The sequence below is a fragment of the Chlorocebus sabaeus genome, chromosome 14 (genome assembly GCF_047675955.1).
Source record: "Chlorocebus sabaeus isolate Y175 chromosome 14, mChlSab1.0.hap1, whole genome shotgun sequence".
Classification (NCBI taxonomy): Eukaryota; Metazoa; Chordata; class Mammalia; order Primates; family Cercopithecidae; genus Chlorocebus; species Chlorocebus sabaeus.
In genome coordinates this window covers 69634302-69662104 of record NC_132917.1, presented here as the reverse complement: position 1 = coordinate 69662104, position 27803 = coordinate 69634302, and the positions used below count along the sequence as shown (strand labels likewise).

The window sequence follows — 27803 nt, the reverse complement described above, 5'->3', positions numbered from 1 at the left end:
TCTCTACCATAGAAACAAACAAACAAAGAGTCCCTATGAGATAAGCTAGAAAGTGTGTCAGTCTGAAGTTTCACAACTGTGTTAAATACTCACAACAGTTTTGGGGACAAAAGGGTAAAGGCAGGATTATGCAGTAGGAAGAGGGCAATGGACTGAGACTCCCAAGATCCAGTCTCTGCCTTAAGCCTGCTCTGAGTCTCACTATCTACATGAAAGAATAGTGGCTGATCTATATCTTCAGAGTTGTGAAAATAAAATTAGATTTTTAAAATGTTGAAACTTTTCAAAAGGATGAAGTAAAACATATGCCAGACATGCAAACAAGCCTTTGAAAGAAAAATTTCAACACTGCTTAGAAAAAGTGTGTCTAAAAATACCATCATTAACTGAAGCTCAACTTTGAAAACGTTCCTAAAAATGATATAAAACATTTCTGATTACGTAAATAAATAACAACAATATATTTTTTGTTAAAGAGAAGTCTGGGAAAAAACAGAAAAGTATTCCTAAAATAGAAAAGTACAAAAAATAAAGTTAAAATCACTAATAATACCAAATCCCTAAATATAAAGACTTTTTAATGTTTTGGCCTATTTCCTTTTCCTACATTTATAACCATCCCTTTATTGCTGGACACTGTTTCCAGTTTTTCACCATTATACACAGTGCTGAGGTGACATCCTTGCATAATATGACATCATATTATGTCAGTACCTTTTTTAGAGCGGTGTATATATCCATCTCCACTTGCATCACAAATAAGTTAGATGAACCAATGAGCTGTTTCATGACATTTATACTGAAAACGATAAATAGAGGGAGTGAGCTTATCTTTAGGCACAGGCTAAAGGATCCTGGTGGAACTAAAAGCTTTGTCTTTCTTTGAAAAAATACGTGGAATTAAAAATGACAGCAGTCCTTCTGCCCAAGACAAAGAATCTTACAAAACAATCTATCTGGATACAAGGATAGTTTTAATTCAGATAGTGTGCTGTGAAAGGTCCTTTTCACACTGATAGGGAAACAAAGAGCTCTGATCTGCTGATTAATCAAGTTAAAGCAAGGTTCCAATAAGATAACTTTCAGTATGCTCTGATAAAATGACAGCCATCCTCTTTTACCTTCCACCACTCCACTTCTATGTTTTGTTTTGTTCTTTAAAAAAATGCCAGGCATAGTGGCTCACATCTGTAATCCCAGTACTTTGGGAGGCAGGAGAATCATCTGAAGCCAGACGTTTGAGACCAGCCTGGACAACATGGTGAGACCTCGTGTACCAAAAAAAAAAAAAAAAAAAAAAAAAAAAAAATTAGCCAATCATGGTGGTGTGCACCTGTAGTCCCAGCTACTTGTGAGGCTGAAGGGGTAGAAGGATCACTTGAGCCCAAGAGGTGGAGGTTGCAGTGAGCCGAGACTGTACCACTGCACTCCAGCCTGGGCAACAGAGCAAGATACTGTCTCCAAAAAAAAAAAAAAAAAAAAAAAAGACACTAGAATAGCTATATCGTCAAAGTAATCTTTAACCTCTAGGCTTAAGAGAACTGCTTAGTCATAAACTATGGTTTTAGTACTATTCAAGAGCATAAGATCAAGAAACATGTGCTATTTAGAGTGAAAATGACATCATCAGTTATTTTGTTTTGTTTTGCTTTTCCTTTGTTCTTTCTTTCTTTGAGCCACAAAAAGCCAAGAGAGTATGTGGGTTTTTAAGAGGATCCTGCTCCTTTTTCAAAAAACTCAATGAGAAATTAGAGTTGTCCCCTTGTATCTGTGGGGGGTTGGTTTCAGAACCCCCTACAAATACCAAAATCCTCTATGCTCAAGGCCCTTATATAAAATGGCACAGTATTTGCATGTAACCTATGCACATCCTCTCATATACTTTAAATCATTTCTAGGTGTTCTTATAGTACTTACTACAATGTAAATGTTATACAATAGTTGTCATACAATATTGGGTTTTTTGTTATCACTTTTTAAAGTTTTTCCCCCAAATCTTTTCAATCAGCAGTTGGTTGAATCCACAAATGGAGAACCCATGGATATGGAGGGTTGACTGTATTAAAGTGTTTCTAATGATTTTCAAATCAAACATTCTACAGTGATTTATTTATGCCTCGATATCACCAGGTGATGAATGTCTCTCACACTTCTCTACCAAATTACCTTGTAAAGGCAAAAGAAAGGAAAAAACCCAATGATCTAGGTGGTGGTCTAACCATAAAAATAACATTTCTATAAATGGTATCTTGAGAGTTCAAGGAAATTTGAATTCCCTCTATTCTATAATGTATTTAAACATAAAAATGTTTACCTCTCCCCCACCTCAACAACAACAACAAAAAATCAATACAATCAGTAAAATTCACATCCCGGGGAGCTATGCAATGTTTGACTTTAGTTTTGTACATTTCCATCAGAAAGTCACTTACTCCTGGGCACATTTGTATCCCTGTCTCCAAAGCACCGCTGTCAAGTAAATGCAAGCCAGAAAATGACTGTAATGCCAACCAGCCTTCAAAACTTCACTGCTAGCCAGATTTTCTCAGACCCATCACAAATACCTTAGTCCCATTACTATAAGTTCCCTGACAGCAGGAGACCATGACAAAATCATCTCTGCATCCTTCACAGCCACTAACAGAATATCTTTACATAATGAACAGTTAGGAAGTACTTGCTGCAGGAATAAATGGATAATATGCGTACTTAATCCAAAAAGCCAAACTAAGCTGGGTGCAGTGGTATGTGCCTATAATCCCTGCTACTTGGAGGCTGAGGTGGGAGGACTGCTTGAGCCCAGGAGTTTGAGTCTAGCCTGGGCAACATAGCAAGGCCCCCATCTCTTTAAAAAAGAAAGACTGCTATGTAGCTTGGATGGTGGGCAGTCCTCATTGTCACCGCCATATTTCTTGTAGGTTTTTAGAACCCTGGAATCCATTTCTCACAGGTGACTGCGGTCCTATTATTCCAGCTTGGACTACATGGTCCACAGGTGACAGAGAAATCTTGGCCCTCTGGCTCCATCTCCAGGACCTCTGGCTCTGCGCTGTGCTGTGTCCGACCGGGTCCCGCTTGAAGATGAAGGCAGCGCAGTTGACTGTGGGAGCCTCTGCAGCCCCAGCCTGAAGCCTGCATGGGACCCTGTGTAGTGGTAACAGTTTTTTTTAAAGGAAGACTGATATTTTCTCAAAGAGAGGGGACGTCACTATGTTGCCCAGGATGATCTCGAACTCCTAGATTCAAGCAATCCTCCCAACTTGGCCTCCCAAAGTGCTGGGATTACAGGTCTAGGTTTTCCTAAATCTGCTTTTCTGGTAGAGAAACCCTGAGGACTGATTGGCTTTTGCTTGTCTAAAACCATGGCCTGCGAATTCGTAACATTCAGGGACATGGCCATAGACTTCTCTCATCAGGAGTGGGAATACCTTGACCTGGTTCAGAAGACCTTGTACCAGGAGGTGACAGTGAAGAACTATGGTAACTTGGTCTCACTGGGGTCTCACTCATACTGAGGCTGGAGTGCAGTGTTGCAATCACAGCTCACTGCAACCTTGACCTCCATGGCTCAAGCAATCCTCCTGCCTCAGCCTCCAGAGTAGCTGGGATTACAGATTTGAATTCAAGGAGTGAAATAATCAGAGACGGAAAAATGTACATTTATAGGAGCCACACATTTGTTACGCCACATCAGAGAATTCATTCTAGTGAGAAAACCGATCAACATGAAAAGTTTTTGAAGGTTAAAAAAAAAAAAAGGCCAAAACGTTTCTTCAAACTTATTTCTCAATAATAAAGATGATTTTTAAAATATACCTTTTAAATTCTCTAAGAGTCTGGCAAAACCTGAAACTTTTCTATAGTCTTATAACAGCAATGCATTTTTCTTTTTTAAATTTTTTTTTATTTTTCTTTTTTAAATTTATTTATTATTATTATTATACTTTAAGTTCTAGGGTACATGTGCATAACGTGCAGGTTTGTTACATATGTATACTTGTGCCATGTTGGTGTGCTGCACTCATCAACTCGTCAGCACCCATCAACTCGTCATTTACATCAGGTATAACTCCCAATGCAATCCCTCTCCCCTCCCCCCTCCCCATGATAGGCCCCAGTGTGTGATGTTCCCCTTCCCGAGTCCAAGTGATCTCATTGTTCAGTTCCCACCTATGAGTGAGAACATGCAGTGTTTGGTTTTCTGTTCTTGTGATAGTTTGCTAAGAATGATGGTTTCCAGCTGCATCCATGTCCCTACAAAGGACACAAACTCATCTTTTCTTTTCAACCCAAATGTCCATCAGTGACAGACTGGATTAAGAAAAGTAATGCATTTTTCTATTAAAATTGGTTAAAACGGTAGACATAATATCCATTATATTATTCACAACAAAGAAATAAGTTTGTGTAGCATTTCTTCAGCTTATGGATGTAGTCAAGCCCTTTCATTAAATTGTTTGCTTTTTCATATTTTTGTGTTCTACAAAAATGTTACATACTTTAACAAACGATAAACAGTATTTTAGGATGACTAATTATGAAGTTACTTGAAATTCAAATACCTGAGTTCTTTAAAAAGTTCAACATTCTGGTGAGTCATCAAATTGTTTAGAAGCCATTCAAGGCACCTGAAATTAAAACATATAATTATTACATTATATACCATGTATTTACAATTTATTAAGTAGGACTTATAGTTAAAATCAGAATATTAATCTTGCCAGAACATGCTCAAAACTTTTAACTTAAACAATAGGAAATTTAGTATTATTTTTGTCAGTGGATATTATTAAGAGAATATTTCCTTTATATTAATGAGAGCATTTCTAGTTTTAAAACTTCATTTTGAGTTTGTGTTAAATAGTTTATCAAGGGGTCTGCATACTACTACAACCTTTAAAATCTCAAAACAGGTACTGCAACTTTCAAGAGTTAGAAGGACTGTCAGTCATTGCAATGGTATAATGTCTATCAGGCCTACTTCTTAAACAATTTTAACAGAAAATGTACTATAAAGTACGGTGGCATGATCACAGCTCACTGCAGTCTTGAACCTCCTGGGCTCAAAGAATCCTCTGACCTCAGCCTCCAGAATGGCTGGGACCACAGGTGCATGCCACCATGCCTGGCTAATTTTTTAAATTTTTTGTAGAGATGGGGTCTCCCTATGTTGCTCAGGCTGGTCATGATCTCCTGGGCTTAAGTGATCCTTCTGCCTTGGCCTCCCAAATCACTGGGATTACAGATGTTAGCTACCACACCTGACCAAGAGAGACCAAGGTTTTTATAAGCATATATATAACCCATATGGTCACTGACAAAGACAACACTTTTGAGGAATTTACTAATTAGTCCAAAAGTTAAAATGGGCTTTTTATTTAACAAAATTCCATTCCCCTATCCTAATTTTCCTTAATTCTTTCTTTCTTATAGCTATACATTCTCTTAAGAAACTAAAGCAACCAAATTCCTAAAGTAGGATAGGAAGAAAAATGAGAAAGGTAACTCACTTTTTCTTTACAGAATCTAATCCATAGGTCCCTGCTGATGTGTAATAGCCACATACAGTTTTCACATTAATTGTTTCCTTCATTGTCTCACCACACTGCTGTATTAAACCATCCTGTAAATATAAATAAGCACTGGAAAGGCCCATTTCACGTGGGAAAAATTAGCTCTGATATGTGCTTTTACATATTAAAAAGGAAAAAAAAAAGAAGGAAGAAAGAAAAGAAAGAAAACTCATTAAGTGCAGCAAACCTAAGTTGTTTTTGTTTTTTTTTTTTTAACAAGTCCAATAAAAATACTGAAAAAAATTCAGCAAGTATTCAACTAAATACTTGGAATTTGAAAATGGAAGGTGGGGGGAGCAGTCAGCTAGAGATGAATACTGCTATTCTTTTTCTTTTCTATTCTTCCCTCTCTGAGACCTTTGCAAATTTCTTTAGCAGCATTTTGTCTGTTTTGCCATTTCTTTTTAAATTAAGAAGTCTACATAGTCAGTTAACCATGTCATGGGCCTAAACAAATAGTATGCATTAGCAGAAAGTAATTATTAAGTTTAAAATAACTATAATATCTAAGAGACACACCTAAAACAAGTATATTATTTTAAATTATGAACATTAAAGTTTTAACCTAAAATGTTTATATAGGTTTTAAGTGAACTAACTTTAATATATGGAAAGAATACTACTTTTCATTCAAATTTCTGAAATATATTCATCATGCAGGTATATTAAGTTAAAGAGTTAGTAAATCATAAAAGTAACACAGAAAGTGAATTTAGAACAAAATCAAAAGGACCAGAGTTAGAAAATAAAGTATACTTATTGGAAATAAGTATTGAAAGGATCAAAATATTTTGAAAATCAAATGATCTCAACCAAGGATATTTAGCAAGCTATTAACTAATATTTCAAATGAATCAGTACAAAAATACCACACAAAAGTAAACAATTTTTTAAGATTAAAATAAAACATTGACTCCATTAGGATTTTCAACTTACCTGGAAATCATTCTAGACTCCTCCCCTTTCCTCTTAACACTTAGTCTGTCACCAAGTCCAGTGGATTATCCCTGAATATCTCTGCTATCTACTTTTTCCTCTCCAAGCTTATTGCTACTACCCTACTTTCCTCCCTTGGACGACTGCAATAGGTTTTTGTCTCTAATGCTGTATGCATCATTCCTTCAATTCATCTTTCACATTGTTACTGAAGTATTCTTTCTAAAACATAACTTCGTCTTTCCCCTGATTAAAATATTCCAAAGGTGCTGTGTACGCTAAACTCAGCAATGTGTAACGGTATTTTCATGATCTGGCTTCTGCTCCTCTCTTCTCCAATCCTTCTTATGTTTATGCAGGAGCCATGTTTCTGTTAGAGTCTTGAATCCTCCACTATTTCACATTGCTAGGTCTTAGTTTACTCTGTTCTGTCTGAAATGCTCTTTCTTCCCCTCTTCCTACTTTGCAATACAAACACACTTCCAACTTTCAAGACTCAATGTGGAAACGTAACTTTCCTCTGTGATACCACCAGGGTGAACTGACCACTTCTTTCTTTATGCATTCACTAAATGCTACAGGATGTTTATTATCATATCTATAATATTGAACAGCTCTTACTTTACCTCTGGGTTTGTATATCAACCCTCCCACTGCTCTCCACACATACATACTATATTGTGAACTTTTTGAAGGTAAGGATTACATCTTAAGTTACCTTTGGATTTCTGTGTCTAGTTTGACACAGTGCTCAATACACTTCTGTTAAATGAACAAATCTGTCATTCTGCCGGTAGATTAAAATACATATATGTGATTTATACACAATTCTTTCAAAACTAAGAGAAATTTAAATAGTAGGAATGCATGTTTATTTGAACCCATGAATGATATTAATTAGTAATCATAAGCCATCTGCTTAATAGTCAAGTAATTAATGAATAGAAATCTGTAAATGACTTTAGACAAGTAAGTTTCTTCCACATTATAGTCATACTAAGATATCTACACAGAAATGGCCTGCATTCATTTTATGCAGACATCAAGACTCCCTCAGTTATAATAAATTGCTTTTGGTTAGGCATTTTAAATGATTTATAACAAATGGCATATTTATATGTTTCATTTTTATTTAAAAACTCTAAAAAGCTAAGCTTTATTTTTGCTTTTGGAGTACACACTTTGAGACAAAGATTATTATTCTGAATCTTTCTTTGAATCATGTGCATACTTACCAACTGCAGCAAACAAGCTGCTGCCAAAATGGCAACAACTCGACTGGGCTTTATCAAGACATCATCTCGATACAGTGAACCAAATGCAACCTGCAGTGCTGAAAGCAAGGTACACATGTAGGATGAAATAATATTTATATCTATTACAAGTATTATACAAATAACAACGACGACTGTCTTCACACACAAAGACATCTGTCTAAATGTGGCATGTACACAAAAGGATAACAGAAGTATCTCTTTAATTAAAAACGCTAGTAATCGTTACTGGTTGACACCATTAATTTAATAACAAGGTTATAAATTTCTGTTTATTCTACCAAATCTAGCTGCATTCTTCTAACATGTAATCTTGACATCAGTGGTCACAACCAAGAGGCCTTGGAAGAAGTTTTATATGATACTCCTGAGTAGACCAATCGTTAAGTACAAATACGCAGACTCAAAGATAATCTTAACCCTGCTGCTTTCAGCACTTTACCACTGAGAAATGTGGTACAGCTCCTGAGTCCTGTCCATGCCACACTCATGCCCAGCCCCCACAGTGACCTATGCCTGTCCATCCTTCCTCCACCGCCACTGTTATGAATGTCCCACATGGTTTGCTTTGTAAATATTCTTAACTATTTCTTTGCCTTTGTATTGAGCACCAGGTACTTCCATGTGGACCACCAATGAGGGGAGCAGCAAGAGCACTGGAATGGGAATGAGGAGAGCTGTCGTCTGACATAGGCTCACTAAACTGCTCTGAGATCCAAAGTAAGTCCCTTAACTCCTTTGGGCCTCAGCTTCCTCAACTAAGGATTCTTTTAGCTCTAAAACAATATTACATGATTTATGCCTTTATTGTTCCCAGAAAATAGGGAATAATCAATAAGTATTATTTATCAGATTTTCTACATAATTAAAAAAATGGTCATACTTTTCCTTCCTTCATCCTACGTCTTCCGTATCCCAGGTGGGCATATTTTACAAAGATAAGTAAACGGACTGATAAGGCCCACATGACAAAACAGATCAGTGATAGGATGGACAGAACTGATAAACTATGGTGTAAATCAACATAAAATTATCACCTTGAGGTGATTAAAGGAGTTTTCTAGACTACAAGGCTAGAAGGAATTATTTATTTTCTACCAAAAGAATAAGATTATGTTTTTATGATTCTTGCATAATAGTTAATTATTATGGTAGTTACCTTCTACATCAATGTTCTGGTCAGGAATCTCCAGTTCAATAATATTCATGCTGGATTCTTTCCAAGAACCACTGAACATACTAGAAAAGTACCCAGACTTAAAAAAAAAAAAAAAAGTCAACGATTATCAAGTACTTTCTGTGTCTTCCAAATTATTTTCCCATTTCTAATTCTAAGCAACTATTCTATCCGTTAACTAAACTCATCCATTCTATTACTTCAACAGAAAAAGAACTGCCAAATATGTCTACAGGAGAAAAGAAATTAAGATAAGGACACTACTAGGTGTATCAAAATATACTTTCAGTTTAGTACTATTTTTGACAAAAACCTAAAATTCCTATATTACTATCTAAATTGAATTCCTGTATTTCTATTTGAACCTGGTTAGCTTTTTACTCAAACTGTTGAATCCTTACTGTACACCTGAGTGGCTATAAAGGACCAAACCAGTCCCAAGTCAGCAAAAACAGGATGATCCCCAAAGAAATTAGGGAAAATCCAAAATTTAGTTTAATCTAATGAGAAATTTCCAGAATGGACCTGAATTCTTGGAAAGGTATAGAATGAAGTCTTTAGTTATCTGCCAGATAGCACTCCTCATAATTAGAATTACTTTGAAATTGATCAAATATTAACTAATTCATTTAAAAATGTTACTGAGTACTTAGTATGTAGAAGGCACTGTGAATATAGCAATAAACAAAATCAATATTGTTTCTGTCCTCAGGGGGCTTATATTTTAGCATGTGGCTTGAACTATAATCAATACAGCTTCCATGAGAGGTCAAGTTTTAACAGAGGTATTCTCAACCTTAAGTTCACAAAACTGCTTTCAGATGTTAAAAAGAAACAATACGAATCATATCCTGAAGTTAAAAGCAATATTCTGATATAGTGTCTGGGCAACATACTTCAAGCCAAAATAAATTTTTTTCAAAAACATTTTTTGTTTGTTTGTTTGTTTGTTTTTTTTCAGACTGAGTCTCGCTCAGTCGCTCAGGTTGGAGTGCAGTGGCGCGATCTCGGCTCACTGCAAGCTCCGCCTCCTAGGTTCACGTCATTCTCCTGCCTCAGCCTCCCGAGTAGCTGGGACTACAGGCGCCCGGGGTTTCACCGTGTTAGCCAGGATGGTCTCGATATCCTGACCTCGTGATCCGCTCGCCTAGGCCTCCCAAAGGGCGGGGATTACAGGCGTGAGCCACCGTGCCCGGCCTCAAAAACACATTTGAAAACATGATTAAAATGTTAGAGAAGGCAATTCCTTTCCAAATACTTTTACTGAAAAATTTTATACTATACTGTCTTACCAGTAATTATTCTCAAATGGTAAAGAGGAAAAATATAAGTTCCAAAGGATAAAACCTGTTGTTTTATTCCTAGTGCCTAGATCAATATCTAGCTTATAGATTTGATTTAAAAAAATGAATAAAGTATTTGGGCCATTAGAGCAACACTGTATTCTATTTTGAAAACTCTGATTTTTTTTTTTTTTTTTTTTAGACAGAGTCTCGCTTTGTTGCCCAGGCTGGAGTGCAGTGGCGCGATCTCAGCTCACTGCAACCTCCATCTCCCAGGTTGAAGCAATTCTCCTGTCTCAGCCTCCTGAGTAGTTGGGATTACAGGTGCCCATCACCACCCCGGCTATGAAAGTTCTGAATTTTTAAAGTGGGGTGGGAAGTAGTAATATTTTCAGTACAGAAATCGACTTAGTCTATATACTTTTTGGTGTTGTCTTTACCTGGATTTTCCAGAGAACTTTCCACTCACACTCAATGTGAATTACAAAGCAACATTTCAGGTGAGTTTATCCAATTTAAATAACCATAAGCAAAATAAACACATTACAATCTTAACTTTAATGTTAAATATTTTTTCCCCAACTTTTCTCCTTTTATCAACAGAAGGCACCGAAAAAAGCACTTTATGAAGTGATGACAAATATGTAGTATTAGGCTCGTATGATACTGAAATCTCAAAATCTCTTTCTAGACCAAACTTCATTTTCACTAACAATGCTTATCATTTTTCTTACAGACTTTTTACCAAATGAGAGGATTTAACCACTATGGTGTTCATGCAAAAGATTACTGTGAAGTGCAATGAGAAAGAACATGACTTAAGAGTTTAAGTGATTACCCTGTTACTCAAATAGAAAAAATACTTACTTGACATAAATATATTTTGTGTAAGCTCCATTCTTCTCCTAGAGCACAAATCTTAATGTCACTGTTTTCACCATTCAAAAATAACGTTTGATAAATATATTTAGATGTACTCTTTAATTTTTTCCTGTTAAAAGAAATGAAAAAGTCACATATTTACATAAACTGAATGCTTTACTGATTTTGCATATATTTCTAAATACTCCTTTTATTCAATTTCTATTAAATAAAGTCAACTCACCTATTGTGTAAAAGGATAGGGGGAGAGTATTTATTCAAATTTTCTTGTGTCTAGAAAAGTACATAAGAAACTAACAATAGTGGTTATCTCTGGGGTCCTCTATGCATGAGAGAGATAGTGGAGAAATGGGGGCAGCATGGGAGGCAGACTCTTCACTACATACATTTTAGCAATTTTGGACTAATTTAATTACCTATTCAATAGATTAAGAAGTTAGCATGTTGATTTTTTTGCTTATTTCCTTATTTAAAAACCAGCACTATGAAGGAACTCAAATAGTGCAATAATCTGCAACTAGGAAATAGAGAACAAGAGTAAACATTTCACTTACCCAAGTAATTTTAAAATGATTTACATTTAATCTTACTTTGGTACCAATCTATTCTTAAACTACTTAAAATGTTTTCTTCCCGCTGGACAAATGGTTTGCAACCTTAGATCAAAGGTTTTCTCTTCTTATTTATTTTTTAAAATTATTTATTTATTTATTTGAGATGAAAGGTTTTTTCACACTGCTCAAAGAGAAGTCTTAGGGGCCACCAAGGAGAGCTGAGGAGTGAACTGTGAGTATCCCATCTAACTTCAACCAGAGCAGCATCACCTATTATATCTGTAAACATACTGGATTTCTGCACAGATTTAATTTAAAGGAAGAACTTGACTTAAAAAATAAAGTTTGAAAAGAATTGCTCAAAATGGTCCAGTAACCAAGAAAAGGCCCTAGGCAGAGGCTGATCAATATCTCAAATTCCTGACCAATTCTGACAGCTTTCCTAGCACATAAAATTTTCAATGTCTTTTTTTTTTTTGGAGACGGAGTCTCGCTCTGTCGCCCAGGCTGGAGTGCAGTGGTATGATCTCAGCTCACTGCAAGCTCCACCTCCCAGGTTCACACCATTCTCCTGCCTCAGCCTCCCGAGTAGCTGGGACTATAGGCGCCCACCACCTCACCCGGCTAGTTTTTTTTGTATTTTTTAGTAGAGACGGGGTTTCACCGTGTTAGCCAGGATGGACTCGATCTCCTGACCTCATGATCCGCCCATCTCGGCCTCCCAAAGTGCTGGGATTACAGGCTTAAGCCACCGCGCCCGGCCCTCAATCTCTTTTTAAAAATGAAGTAATTGTTTCAGATGACATCCTGAACTGGTGAATTTAACACCTGTGTACTTAACACCTCTTCCTAGACAACAATAAAAACAGCACATGCCTTAGTGGTAACAGACTTGGGTTTGAGTCCCAGCTGCCCCCCTGTTCAGTTATCACAGCTGTAAAAAGAGGATATTAATAGTATCCACTTCATTGATTATGATGAGAAATCAAGAGACAATGTAGTTTCCAGTTCCTGATAGCAGAATGTACACATGTTGGCTTCCCATCCCTCCCCAAATTACATTAAAGATTAAGAGTACAAAAAGGAATAAGTCCACACCAGGAAAAGGTAAAGGGTACACTCATCACTTGATGAGAGATTTACACAGATCTGAAAGTTAGAAAATAAATTCAAATGAAAAAGAACAGTGAAAGCCATAGCCAAAAAATACATTATGGAGGGCTAGGATGGAGGCTAAGCTTATCTGCCCGTTAGAACCCTTGGGAGAAAAGTAGGATGAGGTCTCAGGGAAACAAAGGCAGAAGAAAGAAGAGGGGCAGAAAATGGGGAAATTAGTGCCTTCTCCACTCTATGAACACAGATTATAGATAAGGAGAGTACAGATACTGAGGCAAAAATATTCCAAGGCTTTTCTAGAAACAGCACAAAGCTAATGGAAGATCTAAGGCTGTAGTGTAGCTGCTGGTGCCCAGACAAAGCAATCCTCATTCTGAAATTTAAAGAATCTGTGGCCTGTTCACTCCCAATCCATTCACCCTGAGTCATGGTTCCCAAACTGTGTGTGAAATTCACCAGTTCAGGATACCATCTGAACTTAGAGCACCACAGCCAACTCAGAGAGGCATGTGGAATATTTTAAATTTGAAGAAAACACAGTAACATCTTTCAGATACCATGCAATCTGCTATCATTAGGTTGTTTGGCCCTAACTATGAAGTATTTCTTTTGGACTAGGGGTGAAAATTACTAAAACATGAAATGTGCTGTGATCCATGAAAGCTTGGGAACCTCTGCTCTACAAAGCATGCCCCACCTATAACCAGCTGAGTAGTCTTCTTACTCAAAGAAGAGGTACATTGGAAATACATCTATTTACTCAATTAAAACACCATACACCAGTTACTCATTCTTCAATGTAAGTGGACAAGAAAGGAAGGATCACCCAACATGAGGAAGAATAAGAGCATATGAGAGACAGAGAGACAGAGAGAGAGATAGAGAGACACAGAGAGAGAGAGAGAGAGAGAGAGAGAGAGAGAGAGAGAGAGAGAGAGAGAGAGAGGGGCTCCCTCCATCCCTGGAAACATATAATTCAGGGAAAAGAGAGGAACAAAAAACCCTCTCACCAGTATACCTAGAGATCTGAGATTATTATATTCACCCCGTAGGATGCTATGATAAAAGATGACTCAGAACAAGAAAGAGCTTTTAGAGACTAAAGACATGATTACCGAAATTTAAAAAAACAAACAAACCAAAGAATGGTTTGTTTGTTTTTCTTTCTCATGTTGGGTGATCCTTCCTTGCTTGTCCACTTACATTGAAGAATGAGTAACTGGTGTATGGTGTTTTGAGTAAATAGATCTATTTCCAATGTACCTCTTCTTTGAGTAAGAAGACTACTAACTTGGTTATAGGTGGGGCATGCTTTGTAGAGCAGAGGTTCCCAAGCTTTCATGGATCACAGCACATTTCATGTTTTAGTAATTTTCACCCCTGGTCCAAAAGAAATACCTCATAGTTAGGGCCAAACAACCTAATGATAGTAATGAAAAAGTTAAAGGAAATTTCCCAGAACATAAAGCAAAAAGACAAAGAAAGAAAAAAAGAAGAGACAGATGCATAATCCAAGAAATCCAGAATCCAGTTAAGAGGCATCCCAGAAAGAGAAAATAAAGACAGCAAGAGAAAGGAAATTACGGAAGAAATTAATGGAAAAAAATTTCCCAAAACTAAGGTAGTATATGAGTCTTCAGATTATAAGGAACAAGTACCAAGGCCATTAAAAGACCCATACTTAAGCATATTCTAGTTAAATCCCAAAATACCAAAGAAAAAGTTCCACAGGTTCCAGAGAGCAAAAATGGTCACCTGAAAAGAGAATTACACCAGGATCAAATTTTTCATCAAGACTGTAGGCCTGAAGACAATGAAGCAGTGTCATCAAAGATATGAAGAAAGTTATTTTAGATTTCCATACTCAGACAGAGGATGAATAAAAAGAGACTAAATTTATATTTAGATATGCACAAATTACCCCCTTTTGCACCCTTTCTTGGAAAAATACTTGAGATGTATTAAATAGTTCCTAAAATGAGTGAGAAAGAAATGCAGGCTACACAAAATAGTACATTCAATCCTAGAGATGGGGTGAAAGGAAGTCCCAGCATAAGAGCAGACAAATCCAGATTGGAACAGGAGGATGGAAGAGGTCTAGGTTTTAGAGAAGGATTCCATGAAAGTGTGTTTCAAAAGACTTTTCTGTGTTTTTTCAGAAAAACCTGAAGCCATGATGAAGGAGTATTGTTACTTTGTCAAGAGTGGGGAAAAGGCCATTATACACTCTGGGACAATAAAAAAGCAATACAAAAAAAGGCACTGTTCAAATAAGATACAAACAAAAGCAGGGCCTGACTTTAAGCACTTGATGGAATATAAGAAAAGATTCCATATGACTGTGAGGTTAGAAAAATTTCTCCCTTTGAACAGACAAGGGGTTGTGACATTGGACCCATCAAGTATGATTTATAATCCTAGCACACTACTTAACTCTTCAGAAACAATATTTACATAGTTATAACTATGTAATGTTGTTTCAATTTTTTAGAGACAAGCTATGGACAAAACACTCAAGATCTGGTTGTAGAACAGTGTGGGTTTTAACAGTCTTGTAAATGTAAAAGTAAAACATGCAGTTGACAAAGGTATGAGGTGGAAGTTGGACCTAAAAGCTAAAACTTCTCATAAGGTGGTCTGTTGATGTGGGAGGGCACACCAGACAACCTCAGGAAGAATATACTAGGGCCAACACACAAAATTCAACATCTTAATGCTTTCTCTTTTAAATTTTTATTTATTTAGTTTTTGAGACAGGGTCTCACTCTGTTGCCCAGGCTGGAGCGCAGTGGCGCAATCTTGGCTCACTACAACCTCTGCCTTCTGAGTTCAGGTAATTCTCCTGCCTCAGCCTCCCAAGTAGCTAGGAATACAGGCGCGCACCACCATGGCTGGCTAATTTTTGTATTTTTTGGTAGAGGCGGGGTTTCACTGTGTTGGTCAGGCTGGTCTCAAACTCCTGACCTAAAGTGATCTGCTTGCCTTGGTTTCCCAAAGTGCTGGGATTACAGGCGTGAGCCACTGCGCCTGGCCCATCTTAGTGTTTTCTTATACCCTGCATCCGTACTGGGCTGAATAATCCAAGCATCTTCTAGTAATATACACACACTAAACTCTGATATGCATTTTCTGATAAAGGTTTGCTTTAAAAACTTTCCATTCCAGTCTACTTATGTAGTCTAGGAGTTGGTACACTTTTTCTGTAAAGGTCTAGATAGTTAATATCTTTGGCCTTCTGGGCCAAAAGGCTTCCAAATAATTTTGTTGGCATCCTAGTAGGCAGTGTCCTGCTTGCCAGCCTCAGCCTACCACACCTGAGCAAACTTTTCCACCATCCAGTGGGCTACAGCCACACCTCCTTCAACATCATCTGAATCTTAGCTTGGTAAAGGGTTGGGGGCACCTATTTTCCAAATTTGTTCCTTCTGTGGCTCTTCTGCCTCAGCCTTAGAAGTACTGACTACTCCATCTATTTTCTAGAGAACTCTTTACCTCAGCATTGTGTCCTCAGTAGTTAATTCTCTGTGCCTTGTTAATAATGTTTATATTAAATTTCCTGTATTCAAATTGCTGTGTGATTTCTCTCCTTCAAATGCACTGTGACGTATATTTCAATAATTACATTAAATATAAGTGGTCTAACTACTAATTGAAAGGTTAGATTGTCCTGTTGGATAAAAGAAGCAAGACTCAACTATATGCTGTTTACATGATATCTATTTTAAATATACACAGGTAAAAAGTGAAAGGAGAGAAAATGAGATATTCAGACATTTATCAAAAGAAAGTGGCTGATGGATACACTACAATCCCAGACTTCACCACTACTCGTTATATGCATGTAAGAAACCTGCACCTGTACCCACTAAATATAAATAAATAAATAAATACATGTATGTGGTAGTGGCTAAATTACTAGGGATAAAGAAGGATGAACATTTTGTTGTGATAAAGGGGCCAATTCATCAAGGAGACATACTTACTGCATGCTTACATGTTAGACATTGTGCATTTGGTTGTTCTCATATTTGTCAAAGCCTAAAAGGCAGGTATTTATATCTCCAATTTACATATGAGGAAAATAAGGCTATTAAGTGCAGAATACAGACAAGAAGTCAGAATTTTTTTTTTTTTTTTGAGATGGAGTCTCACTTTGTCACTCAGACGGGAGTGCAGTTGTGCCATCTCGGCTCACGGCAACCTCGCCTCCCAGGTTCAAGCCATTCTTCTGCCTCAGCGTACCAAGTAGCTGGGATTACACATGCCCGCCACCACGCCTAGTTAATTTTTATATTTTTAGTAGAGACAGAGTTTCGCCATGTTGGCCAGGCTAGTTTTGAACTCCTGACCTCAGGTGATCTGTCTGCCTCAGTCTCCCAAAGTGCTGGGATTATAGGCATGAGCCACTGCGCCTGGCCAAGAACTCAGAATTTGAACTCTTAAAACTATGCTACAGGTTGGCAACGGTGGCTCACACCTGTAATCCCAACACTTTGGGAGGTCAAGGCAAGAGGATCACTTGAACCCAGGAGTTCAAGGCCAGCCTGGGTGGGCAACAGAGTGAGACCTTGTTTCTACAAATAAAAAAATTAGCTGAGTGTGGTGGTGCATGCCTGTGGTCTCAGCTACACAGAAGGCTGAGGTGGGAGAATTGCCTGAGTCTATGAGGTCGAGGTGGAGGGAGCCATGATCCCACCACTGCATTCCAACCTGGGCGACAGAGCGAGACCCTGTCTCAAAAAAGAAAAAAATTTTTCCAAAAAAAAACTATGCTACACTGACTCTTCAAAAAGGTTACAGAGTCACGCATGGTGGCTCACACCTGTATTCTGAGCACTTTGGGAGGCTGAGGTGGGAGGATCGCTTCAGCCCAGGCATTTGAGACCAGCCTGGGCGATATAGTGAGACCCCTGTCTCTTTAGAAAAAAACTCCAAAAATCAAATAAACAACAAAAAAAGTTACTGAATAGTATTCACAGTAGGGGTCCATTTTTGTAAATAAATAAAAATATTCATTAAAAAACAGTACAAAAGGTTTTATAAACCAAACTATTAAGTTTTTAATCTATGATTCCTGTTTTACAATATGTTACACTTGTATAGCAAAACCTTTTTGAATCTGCTCATAAAGTTTAATTTTACGCCGGGTGCGCAGTGGCTCACACCTATAATTCCAGCACTTTGGGAGGATGAGGCCAGCAGATCACCTGAGGTTGGGAGTTTGAGACAAGCTTGGCCAACATGATGAAACCTGTCTCTACTAAAAATAGAAAACATTAGCCAGGCGTGGTGGTGCGTGTCTGTAGTCCCAGCTACTCGGGAGGCTGAGGCACAAGAATCGCTTGAACCAGGAAGTGGAGGTTGCAGTGAGTTGAGATCGCACCACTGCATTCCGGCCTGGGTGACAGAGCAAGGCTCTGTCTGAAAAATAAAAACAGAAAAAGAAATCATTAAAAAAATTTCATCTGTGACCCTACCAAATCACCTTTAAAAACAAAAGCAGAAAAACCAAATTGTTTGTATAAGAATATATTCTACCTATAAACTACATTCTAATTCCAGGTCACAAGTCAATATTCCATCTTTCAACTCATTAAAAAAAAAAAAAAAAAAAGGTTAAGCAAGCTGCAGCAGCACCGCCCTACATACAGTACATCCACGGTCAACGACTTCAACTACTAGAAACTTGTACGAACTCTGTTCCTGGTTAGGAACAAATGTACACTATTGATAAACTTCACCTTTACGATTAACGAGAACTCCTGTGTGCAATTATTTCCCCTCCACTGAGTGGGCGACAGTAAGAGTACCCATTTCAGAGATTACATTTAGTGTCTGTACTAAGGCAACCGGATGCAAAACAACTTAGTCTGCGGCTACCCACTTGAGAGGGCAAAGGTGGACTGGGAAGGCCAGCCAGCCGGGCGTCTCTAAGGTTTAACGAGACGCGAGCTCGGGCTTGGCGTTTCTTATCCTCATCTTGGGGCTGTAACAACACCCTGGAAGCGTCTGTGGTTAAAAAGGCAGAACACCAGGCGTCTCCCAAGGCGCTCCCCCGTCCGCCCGGCATCGGGCCGGCTTCCACATTCACTTGTCAAGGGCACGACCCCTCTCCATAGGCTGGGGAGCGCTGCACCCCGCAAGCGCACGGGGCGCCGGCTTGGCCCCAGGCCCAACAGGTGCGGGTCCGGGTACGCGCGGGTGCGTGCCCCCACGTACCTTCGAGGGGTGTTGAGGAGCCGCTGCTGCTCGTCCCCCTCCTCCTCATCCTCGTCTGTCTCCGAGTCAGGGTGACAGTAGCAGAAGGCCCCGCTGCTCCGCTTGCGCTTGTGGCTGCCCGGACAGTAACAGAAGCCGTGGCCCGCCGCATCGTCTCCAGTGTCCGGCCTCCAGGCCGAGCCCCCCGCCCTGGCACCCTGCGCCTGCTGGGCAAGGGCTCGTCTTGGCTGGCGCAGCACCCGGCTGCTCAACGATCCCATGGGTCACGGCTCCCCGAGACTTCAGGGAGCCCAGAGAAGGGGGTCTCCCGCCATGGCCCGGCCGCCGCCGCCAGCCTTCCCCGAGCGCAGATGCCTACACCGCCACCTTCTCACGCGCAGCCCCAACCGTTGCAGCGGACGCTACAGCCTCCATCCTCCGCCCCGCCCGCAGTTTTTGGTCGCTCCGCGCGCTAGCACCGCAGGACCTCGCCCCCTCGCTTTCGCAACAAAGCGCGGGCCGGCGGGCGCATGCGTGTGGCGAGCCTCCGGAAGGGGCGGGGCAAGGCAGGCGTGCGTGCGTGGCAGGTGGAGCCTGCGCAGAACCTGGCGCGCCGGTATGGGCCGGTGTTTTCTGGCCTGCTGGGGGCCTGGCCTCCTACTAACCTGAACTTAGGCGTAGACACAGTGTTAAGCCGTAGTTCACACACGCCTTTGTAGTGGCAAGACTTGGGACTTCAGTCACGCATTCTTTCTACAAAGGTGCCTTGAGCCCCAGGTGCTTATGGGCCTGTGCTAAGGAAGTGGCAAAACACCGAAGCTATTTGGTCTCCTTGCGGGAGCTCGGCGCTTGCTGGGGCCGCGCTCTGCTTTGTTGGGCGTGGCCTCCTGTGAGAGGGGCCCTAGGATGAGGCGCTATGCTGGATTCCTGGTCTTCCTTAACAGGAGCCCTACCCTGCTGTAGACGTGAAAGGAACCCATTAAGTTACGGGAACGTTCCCGGCACTCCTTTTCTTTCCTATCAAGTGCCAGTGGGATGTCCGAATAGGGTCTGGCACCATGACTGTCCGTACTCAAAAAAGTGCCTTCAGGAGGCCCTAGCAAAATTGACAAGTGTCTGCCTGGAGGAGCTGCTCTTCTGATGGACTCCGGACAGCGAGCGTTCACTCCCTGATTCCCTTCTGTTACTTTTTAAGTAAAATAATAAAAATATTTCTCCTGTGGACCCACCACTAGCTTGAAATTTTATCATACTTGGTTTCATTCTTTTTTTCCTCTCCGCTTTATTGAGGTGTAATCAATGATTCATTCTTTTTAAATAGAACAATACAGATAGGCAGAAGCCCCTGTGTACCTCTCCCTCCCCAGTGGCAATCACTGTGCTGAGAATGTTGTATATCACTGTCCATGTATGTCCTTATATGCGTACCCATAAATATTTTCTTTTGCATGTTTAGACATATCATGGAACGGAATCATAGCTGTACCTCTCACTGTGCACCTTTCTCCTCTCAAAATTATACTCTCGAGATTTGTCCATTTGGTCAATTGCTAGATAATTTTCACTGCTCATTGAATGACTGAACCATATTTGCTTTTACATTCCTTAGTGAGAGAGGTTATTTCTACTTTAACGGCCTTACAGAGCAGCAATGAACATCATGTGCAATGGATTCGCCAAGCCGATTCCCAGAAGTTAATTTGCTGGGAAATTTGCAACTTTGTTAGCTATTACTAAATTGCTCTCTGGGTTGATTGCATCAATGTACCAATTTAGACTCCCATCGGCAGTATACGTAGTTTGAGGGCCCCAGTGGACTAATGTCTGATTCATGTATGAGAAATCTGAACTGAGAGAGGCTAGCCAAGGCAGCTTGGGGTGGAGGTGGGAGGCGGAGAATGATGGCTGCAGAGGGATCAGCTTGCATACACAGAATTTGCCAGCGCAAAGAACGTGCAGGTGTTTCCCATGGAGCAGATGTGGACCACCATGAGATAGCTGGGATGGGATCATCTTAGGTCCTGCCCAACAGGTCTGGGAGGAAAGCAATGAACTTCAGCACTGAGAACCTCAGAGTCACCAAATTCCTAGAGGCTGAAAAAGGAGTACACATTTGCCTTGCCAAAGGAAGCGCAGGTGAGTAGCATGATGAGGTCGACAAAGGAACCCACAAGAATCAACTTTAGTCTGTCAGAGTCACGCAGGGCTGATCCTCTACCACTACAGCAATGACAGTCAGGTAACAGCTTTCCTGCTCCCCTTAACTCTCTGCTCTGCTACAGCCCAGACATGGTAGGTTGGGGCAGGGGAAGAACGTGGAAGGAAACCTAGGTGGAAAAAGAAGAGAAACTCATGGTCACCCTTTCCCCAGAAACCAGCTTCCTACTGGCAGTAAGCCAGAAGTAAGTGAGGGAAGAAGCCTCAACTATAAATCAAGCTTGGAATTTTGACTGGATATATTGCTTACTAAAATGACACTGTTTTATGACCTTAAGGGACTACACAGTAGGACTTTAAAACCTAAGAGTGAACAGAAAAGTTATGACTCTATTCTCTATCTGAATCTACATCTAAAAGAACTAGGCCCGCTGAATAAATGTCAGTGGACAGTGGGAGGGAAAAACAAAGTTACTTCATAATTATATTTCAAAGTCATGCTAATTCAATATGACAAACTTTCCTCCAGGAAAGTTATCCTACCTTCTGGAAATCTTCTGGTGAATAAATGCCATTTGTTTTAAAATTTTGGCCAACCTATGTATCATTTAAACATAAAACTTCTACCAAAAAATTCCCCATGCTTCCAAAGACAAAATAAAGCTGATTTGGAGATTCTGTGGTCTTCTGGAAAGGCATTGAAATGGCAGTATTATTTCCTGTAAGTAACTGGAGTGACTAAATATTCACAAAAGTAGCTTCTACCAGTAGCTGTGAATATAAATGTCTTTTATACATTTATGATATTTAATATAAACGGTCTACTTAGAGCAGACAGCATCACTCATTTCCAGAGAATAAGTTCATACATTATTTTATGATATTGAGTAGTGTTTGGCATATGTGAACATTAGCCAGTAGGCACACATAAGACTAAATATGTGATTTTTTTTTCTTATATTTTAATTCCTATAGAAACTGAGTAACACAAGTCCTTCAAAAATAGCTCCTTTCAGGGGTCAGGATGAAAAACCTCAGACGGTGAAAAGTGGATCAGAGAAAGACTATACCTCATTTTAAAGACACTCCCCTCCCCATCCCTTTAAGATTTGGTTTCTCGCTCTGTCGCCCAGGCTGCCGTGATCTCGGCTCACTGCAACCTTCGCCTCCTGCCTCCTGGGTTCAAGCAATTCTCCCTGACTCAGCCTCCTGAGTGGCTGGGATTACAGGCACCTGCCACCACAGCCAGCTAATTTTTGTATTTTTAGTAGAGATGCGGTTTCTCCATGTTGGCCAGGCTGGTCTTGAATTCCTGACCTCAGGTAATCCACCCACCTTGGCCTCCCGAAGTGCTGGGATTACTGGCATGAGCCACTGCCCCCAGCCTAAAGACACCATTTTAAAATTAAAATTATTTTTCCACGTTCATACAAAGTGAACTTTTTAATTAAATCAAAGTACATCTTCAGAATGTTTCTAGAGTTGAAAGGCACAGTGCAAACAGAAATTACTACAATCAACAAAATTGAAAAAGATTTTAAAAAGTATTTTTAGCACAAAAAAGTTTTCTTTATATCAAACTAAATTCAGAACACTACATAATTCCCAGAATACCTAGTTTGAAGCTTATTTGTTTTCTCCATTCACTTGCAAGCTGGATTAAGACATTAACTATAATAATATGGAATGTTCGGCATTTATGTTTGGTAACCAGATGTATATGGTTTGTATAACCATACTTTAGAATTTAGTTTGTTCAGATAAATTGGTTTTGGTATACTTTGACTACAGAAAGTGGTTTCAACATAAGATGTGATGAAGGAAGTCTCCCATGAAAAACTTAGTAAGGATCAACTAATGCTATGGACAAAACCTAAAAAAAGAGATTTGTAGATGCTTTCAAGGCTTTGACTATGAAATGTAGAAAACTGGATGTGCGTTCTTACTAACCAGATGCTTACAATTTCAAATGAAGAAAATACTAGCTACTCTAAAAATTAGATTAGGGGAAAAAGTGATTTTAGAACAGTTTTCCATTTAAAAAATTTTTCACTGAAAAGAAAATATGGAATAATTTAATATATTCAATGTCTGTGAAACACAAAGTATAAAGTAATCTTTTAAAAACATGGAATACATTTTTATTTCTATTTTTAAATCTCCATTTATGTCTTATAAGCTTTGAAATGCAAGTACAGCTTTAAAGCACCATAATGACTAATTATAGGCAAATAATAATACAGACAGTCTATATCCTAGGAGGCAGCTGTAGGCGTTTTAATTGGAAATAAGCATTCTGAGATTATGATAATAGCAGTGTAGAAAAATGAAGTTAAAAAAATTCAAAGTGTTGAGGATCCTCCTGTCCTTCTGGGATTTTTATTTTAATCATCTCCTCCACAGAGAACAAGCAGTACTTTCCTGTAGTCTCCGGATGTGTCACCCTGTTGGATAGGGAAGCAAAGTTAGATAAATAGATTTTGAAACAAAACACACAGTTCAAAATCATCTAAGCCAACTTTTTCAAGCTTGGCTGGATTTTTCTTAGCTTTAAATCTTTTTTTTTGTTATTTTTTATTACAAAGGTAATACTCATTCAGTGTAGAAAATAAAGACAAAAAAGAACACAAAAATCAACCATTATTCCATCATCTAGAGACTACTATTCTTATCATTTTGATGTGTGAATGTCTTTCCAGTCTTTTTTCTATGTATCTAGATACCCAGTGTGATAGAACAGTAGTAGTCTGTGTTCTGCTTTTTCACTTAACAATATAGCCTATTTCCCTATTTTGTTAATTTTTTTTTTTTTTTTTTTGAGATGGAGTCTCATTCTGTCGCCCAGGCTGGAGTGCAGTGGCGTGATCTCAGCTCACTGCAAGCTCCGCCTCCCGGGTTCACGCCATTCTCCTACCTCAGTCTCCAGAGTAGCTGGGACTACAGGCGCCCGCCACCATGCCCAGCTTTTATTTTTGTATTTTTAGTAGAGACGGGGTTTCACCATGTTAGCCAGGATGGTCTCGATCTCCTGACCTCGTGATCCACCCACCTCGGCCTCCCAAAGTGCTGGGATTACAGGGGTGAGCCACTGTGCCAGATGCCTATTTTGTTAAATATTATTCTACAACATTATTTAATGGTTACAGAATATCCCATTGTATGCAGGTAAAATCATTTATTTAATCACATCCTCCCTCTCCCTATTGTTGGATATTTATGCTGTTTCAATTTTTCACTATTATAAACACTGCTTCAATAAGCATATTGTAGTTATATTTTTGTATATTTTCTTAATGATCTATTCTGGATAAATTTTCACAAAATAGGAATTACTGGACTAAACGCATTTTCTTAAACCTTTTTTTTTTTTTTTTTTTTTGGGACGGAGTCTCATTCTGTGGCCCAGGCTAGAGTGCAGTGGTGCAATCTTGGCTCACTGCAACCTCCGCCTCCCAGGTTCAAGTGATTCTCCTGCCTCAGCTGCCTGTGTAGCTGGCACTACAGGTGCACACCACCATGCCTGGCTAATTTTTATATTTTTAATAGAGATGGGGTTTCACCATGTTGGCCAAGTTGGTCTTGAAGTCCTGACCTCAAGTGATCCGCCCACCTCAGCCTCCCAAAGTACTAGGATTACTGGTGTGAGCCACTACACCCAACCTGTTTTCTTAAACATTTTGATATGGGTTACAAAACAGTCTTCCAGAAAGGTTCTATAATTTCTACATAGAAATTTTAGTGGTCATAATAATTGATTAATTTTTTAATCTTTTATTTATTTATTTATATTTTATTTTTAGAGACAGGGTCTTGCTATATCACCCAGGCTGGAGTACAGTAGTGTGGTCATTGCTCACTGCAGCCTCGAACTCCTGGGCTCAGGCGATCCTCCCACCTCAGCTTCCCAAAATGCTGGGATTATAGGTGTGAGCCACTGCACCTGGCCTAGATTAATTTTTATTAGTCATTCGTGGGGACTAGAAAAGATGGAATCTCTGTATATAGGGTTCAAAGTTTAATAAATATCTGTTAAGCTCAATCTTAATATATCCTTGTTTATACTTTGCCTTACTGATCTGCCAAAGCATAGGATGTATTAAAGTTTCTCACTAGCATAGTAATTCCATTATATGTTTTCTTCTGGAGCCTCAAGTTTCTTATTTATACATTTCAATGCAATATGATTTGGTACTTGAAGTTTCGTAACAGTTTAATCTTTGCTGTGAATTGTTGCCTTTGTCAGTATAAAGTGATCCACTCTCTCCTATTTAATACTTTTTCTCCTTAAATTCTTCTTTTTACTAATAGCATAATCTCCACTTTCCTTCTTATATGTCCGCTTTCTTTCCCTGGTGTTTTTCTTTAGGTTTTTTACATGTCACTGTATTTTAGTTGTTTCTTATAAACAGCATGAAGTTGGATTTTACATTTTTACCTAACCTGAGAGTTTATTTTTATAACTTTTATTTTTATCTTTCGTCATTTTTTTCTATTATTTACATATTTTATGCTTCCATTCTGCGTCTTTTGTTTCTTTTGACAACTATTATTAAATGAGCAATGTATCCTTTATTTTTAATCTTTTCTAGTGGTATGTGTGTATACACACATATATTTACATATTTATATATACAGACATATATACACTAGATTATAGTGTTTTCTTCCCAAGCCAATCAATATATTTGTACTCAATCATTTTAGTGTTGGCATAGTATTATATTGTATGGATTTTCCATAAGTTATTCCCTATTGATTAATAGTAATAATAATATAAAATTATATACTATAATACCATATTATTGATATAAATATAAATAACATAAAGCAATGTAAATAATATAAATAATGCTGTGATGAAGCATTATAATACTCAGTCTACTCTTTTCACATTTCATTAAATAGTTTTATTTAAATTCTTTCGGAGACATTTTATTGTGGTAAAAACAAATATATATATATACAATTTGTCATTTTAACCATTTTCAATGTTCCTTTTACAATGTTATGTAACCATCATCACTGTCTATTTCTAAAACCCTTTCATCACCCCAAACAGAAACTCTGTACCCACTAACCAATAACTCCCATTCTTTCCTGTCCCTCCAAATTCCTGGTAACCTCTAATCTACTTTCTGTCCCTATGAATCTACCTATTCTACATACTTCATAAAGCAGAATCATACAATATTTGTCCTTTTGTGTCTGATTTATTGCACTTAGTATATTTTCAAGGTTCATTCATGTATCAAAAATGTTATTCCTTTTTTCATGACAGCCTACCATTGAACGTCACTGCTTTTTATGTATGTATATATATTTTGTTTATCTAGACATCTGTTGATAGATATTTAGGCTGTTTTCACCCTGTGCCTATTGTTAATAATGTTTATGTTGATGTACAACTAGCTGTTTGAGTTCCTGTTTTCATTTAAGTATATAACTGAGAGTGGAATTGCTGGATCATGTGGTCATCCTATGTTAAAATTTTTTCTTTTTCTTTTTTGGGAAGGGTCTTTACTTAGGCTGGAGTCTTGAAGTGGTATAATCATGGCTCACTGTAGCCTCGACCTCCCCAGCCTCAGGTGATCCTCCCACCTCAGCTTCCTGAGTAGCTGGGACTACAGGCGTGCACCATCACACCCAGCTAATTTTTGTATTTTTTGTAGAGACAGGGTCTCACTATGTTGCCTAGGCTGGTCTTGAACTCCTGGGCTCAAGTGATCTACCTGTCTCGGTCTCCCAAAGTGCTGGGATTACAGGCGTGAGCCACAATGCCTAGTCTATATTAAACTTTTTGAAGAAGTTTGGTGCTTAAAGTTTCTTAATAGACTGTTTTTCACAGTGGCTGCACCACTTTACACTCCTACCAATGGTGCATGAGAGTTCTAGTCTCTCCATATCATCCATAAATCATTTGTCATTTCCTGGGGTTTTTTTATTTTGTTTTTTTCTTGTTTATAGTATATTTTCCCATAACTTCACTTACTGTCATCCTTGAATCTTAAACTAGTTATACAATTCAGCTCTGCCAAATCAAGTTACCTAATAGCCTAGCCAGACATAGAAACAAGTTCCTGCATGCCTTGCAGACATAGTAACAAAATCCACAGCTTGGTGGGGCATGGTGGCTCATGCCTGTAATCCCAGCACTTTGGGAGATCGCGAGGGGTGGATCACTTGAGGTCAGGAGTTCGAGACCAGCCTGGCCAAAATAGTGAAACACTATTTCTATAAAAAATACAAAGTTCATGCCTGTAGTCCCAGCTACTCAGGAGGCTGAGGCAGGAGGATCACTTGAACCGAGTACGTGGAGGTTGCAGTGAGTGGAGATTGTGCCACTGCACTCTAGTCTGGGTGACAGAGTGAGACTCCATCTCAAAAAAAAAAAAAGAGAAAAATCTGCAGTTTAAATCACCTAATTGTCACACCTCTCCAAGCTTTGAGTAGGATTCAGAATATTTAATTCACAGATCAAATGCTAATTTGAAGCTTGCAGTGCAGGCAACCTTAGCTGCTAGGGAAATCTGTCTCACTTTCATGTGCATGAGACTCTTCTGGCATCCTCAAGAAACAAAATCCCAGCTTTGAGGGAGGTGAATCATTTCTCACCACTACCATCCCCTCTTAGGACTCCTAGAAGTCTGGTGCCT

The 27803-nt window shown here is 38.8% G+C and overlaps 2 protein-coding genes across 6 annotated transcripts in view; both read right to left on the bottom strand.

Moving 5' to 3' along the window:
- GMCL1 (germ cell-less 1, spermatogenesis associated) overlaps positions 1–19527 on the bottom strand; it is a 53626-nt gene extending 34099 nt beyond the window's left edge. Inside the window, exons 1-7 of the mRNA XM_007970346.3 lie at positions 19015–19527; positions 11111–11234; positions 8943–9039; positions 7745–7842; positions 5511–5623; positions 4563–4628; positions 715–799 (exon numbers count right to left, since the gene is read on the bottom strand). Coding sequence (XP_007968537.2) covers positions 715–799; positions 4563–4628; positions 5511–5623; positions 7745–7842; positions 8943–9039; positions 11111–11234; positions 19015–19274 — 843 coding nt within the window. The 5' untranslated portion in view covers positions 19275–19527. The remainder of the gene's footprint in view (positions 1–714; positions 800–4562; positions 4629–5510; positions 5624–7744; positions 7843–8942; positions 9040–11110; positions 11235–19014) is intronic.
- A 3741-nt stretch (positions 19528–23268) lies between these two features.
- ANXA4 (annexin A4) overlaps positions 23269–27803 on the bottom strand; it is an 84909-nt gene continuing 80374 nt past the window's right edge. For all 5 annotated transcript variants that reach the window (XM_007970348.3, XM_073023052.1, XM_073023053.1 and 2 more), the window contains one exon: positions 23269–23594. In XM_007970348.3, coding sequence (XP_007968539.1) covers positions 23535–23594 — 60 coding nt within the window. In that variant the 3' untranslated portion in view covers positions 23269–23534. The remainder of the gene's footprint in view (positions 23595–27803) is intronic.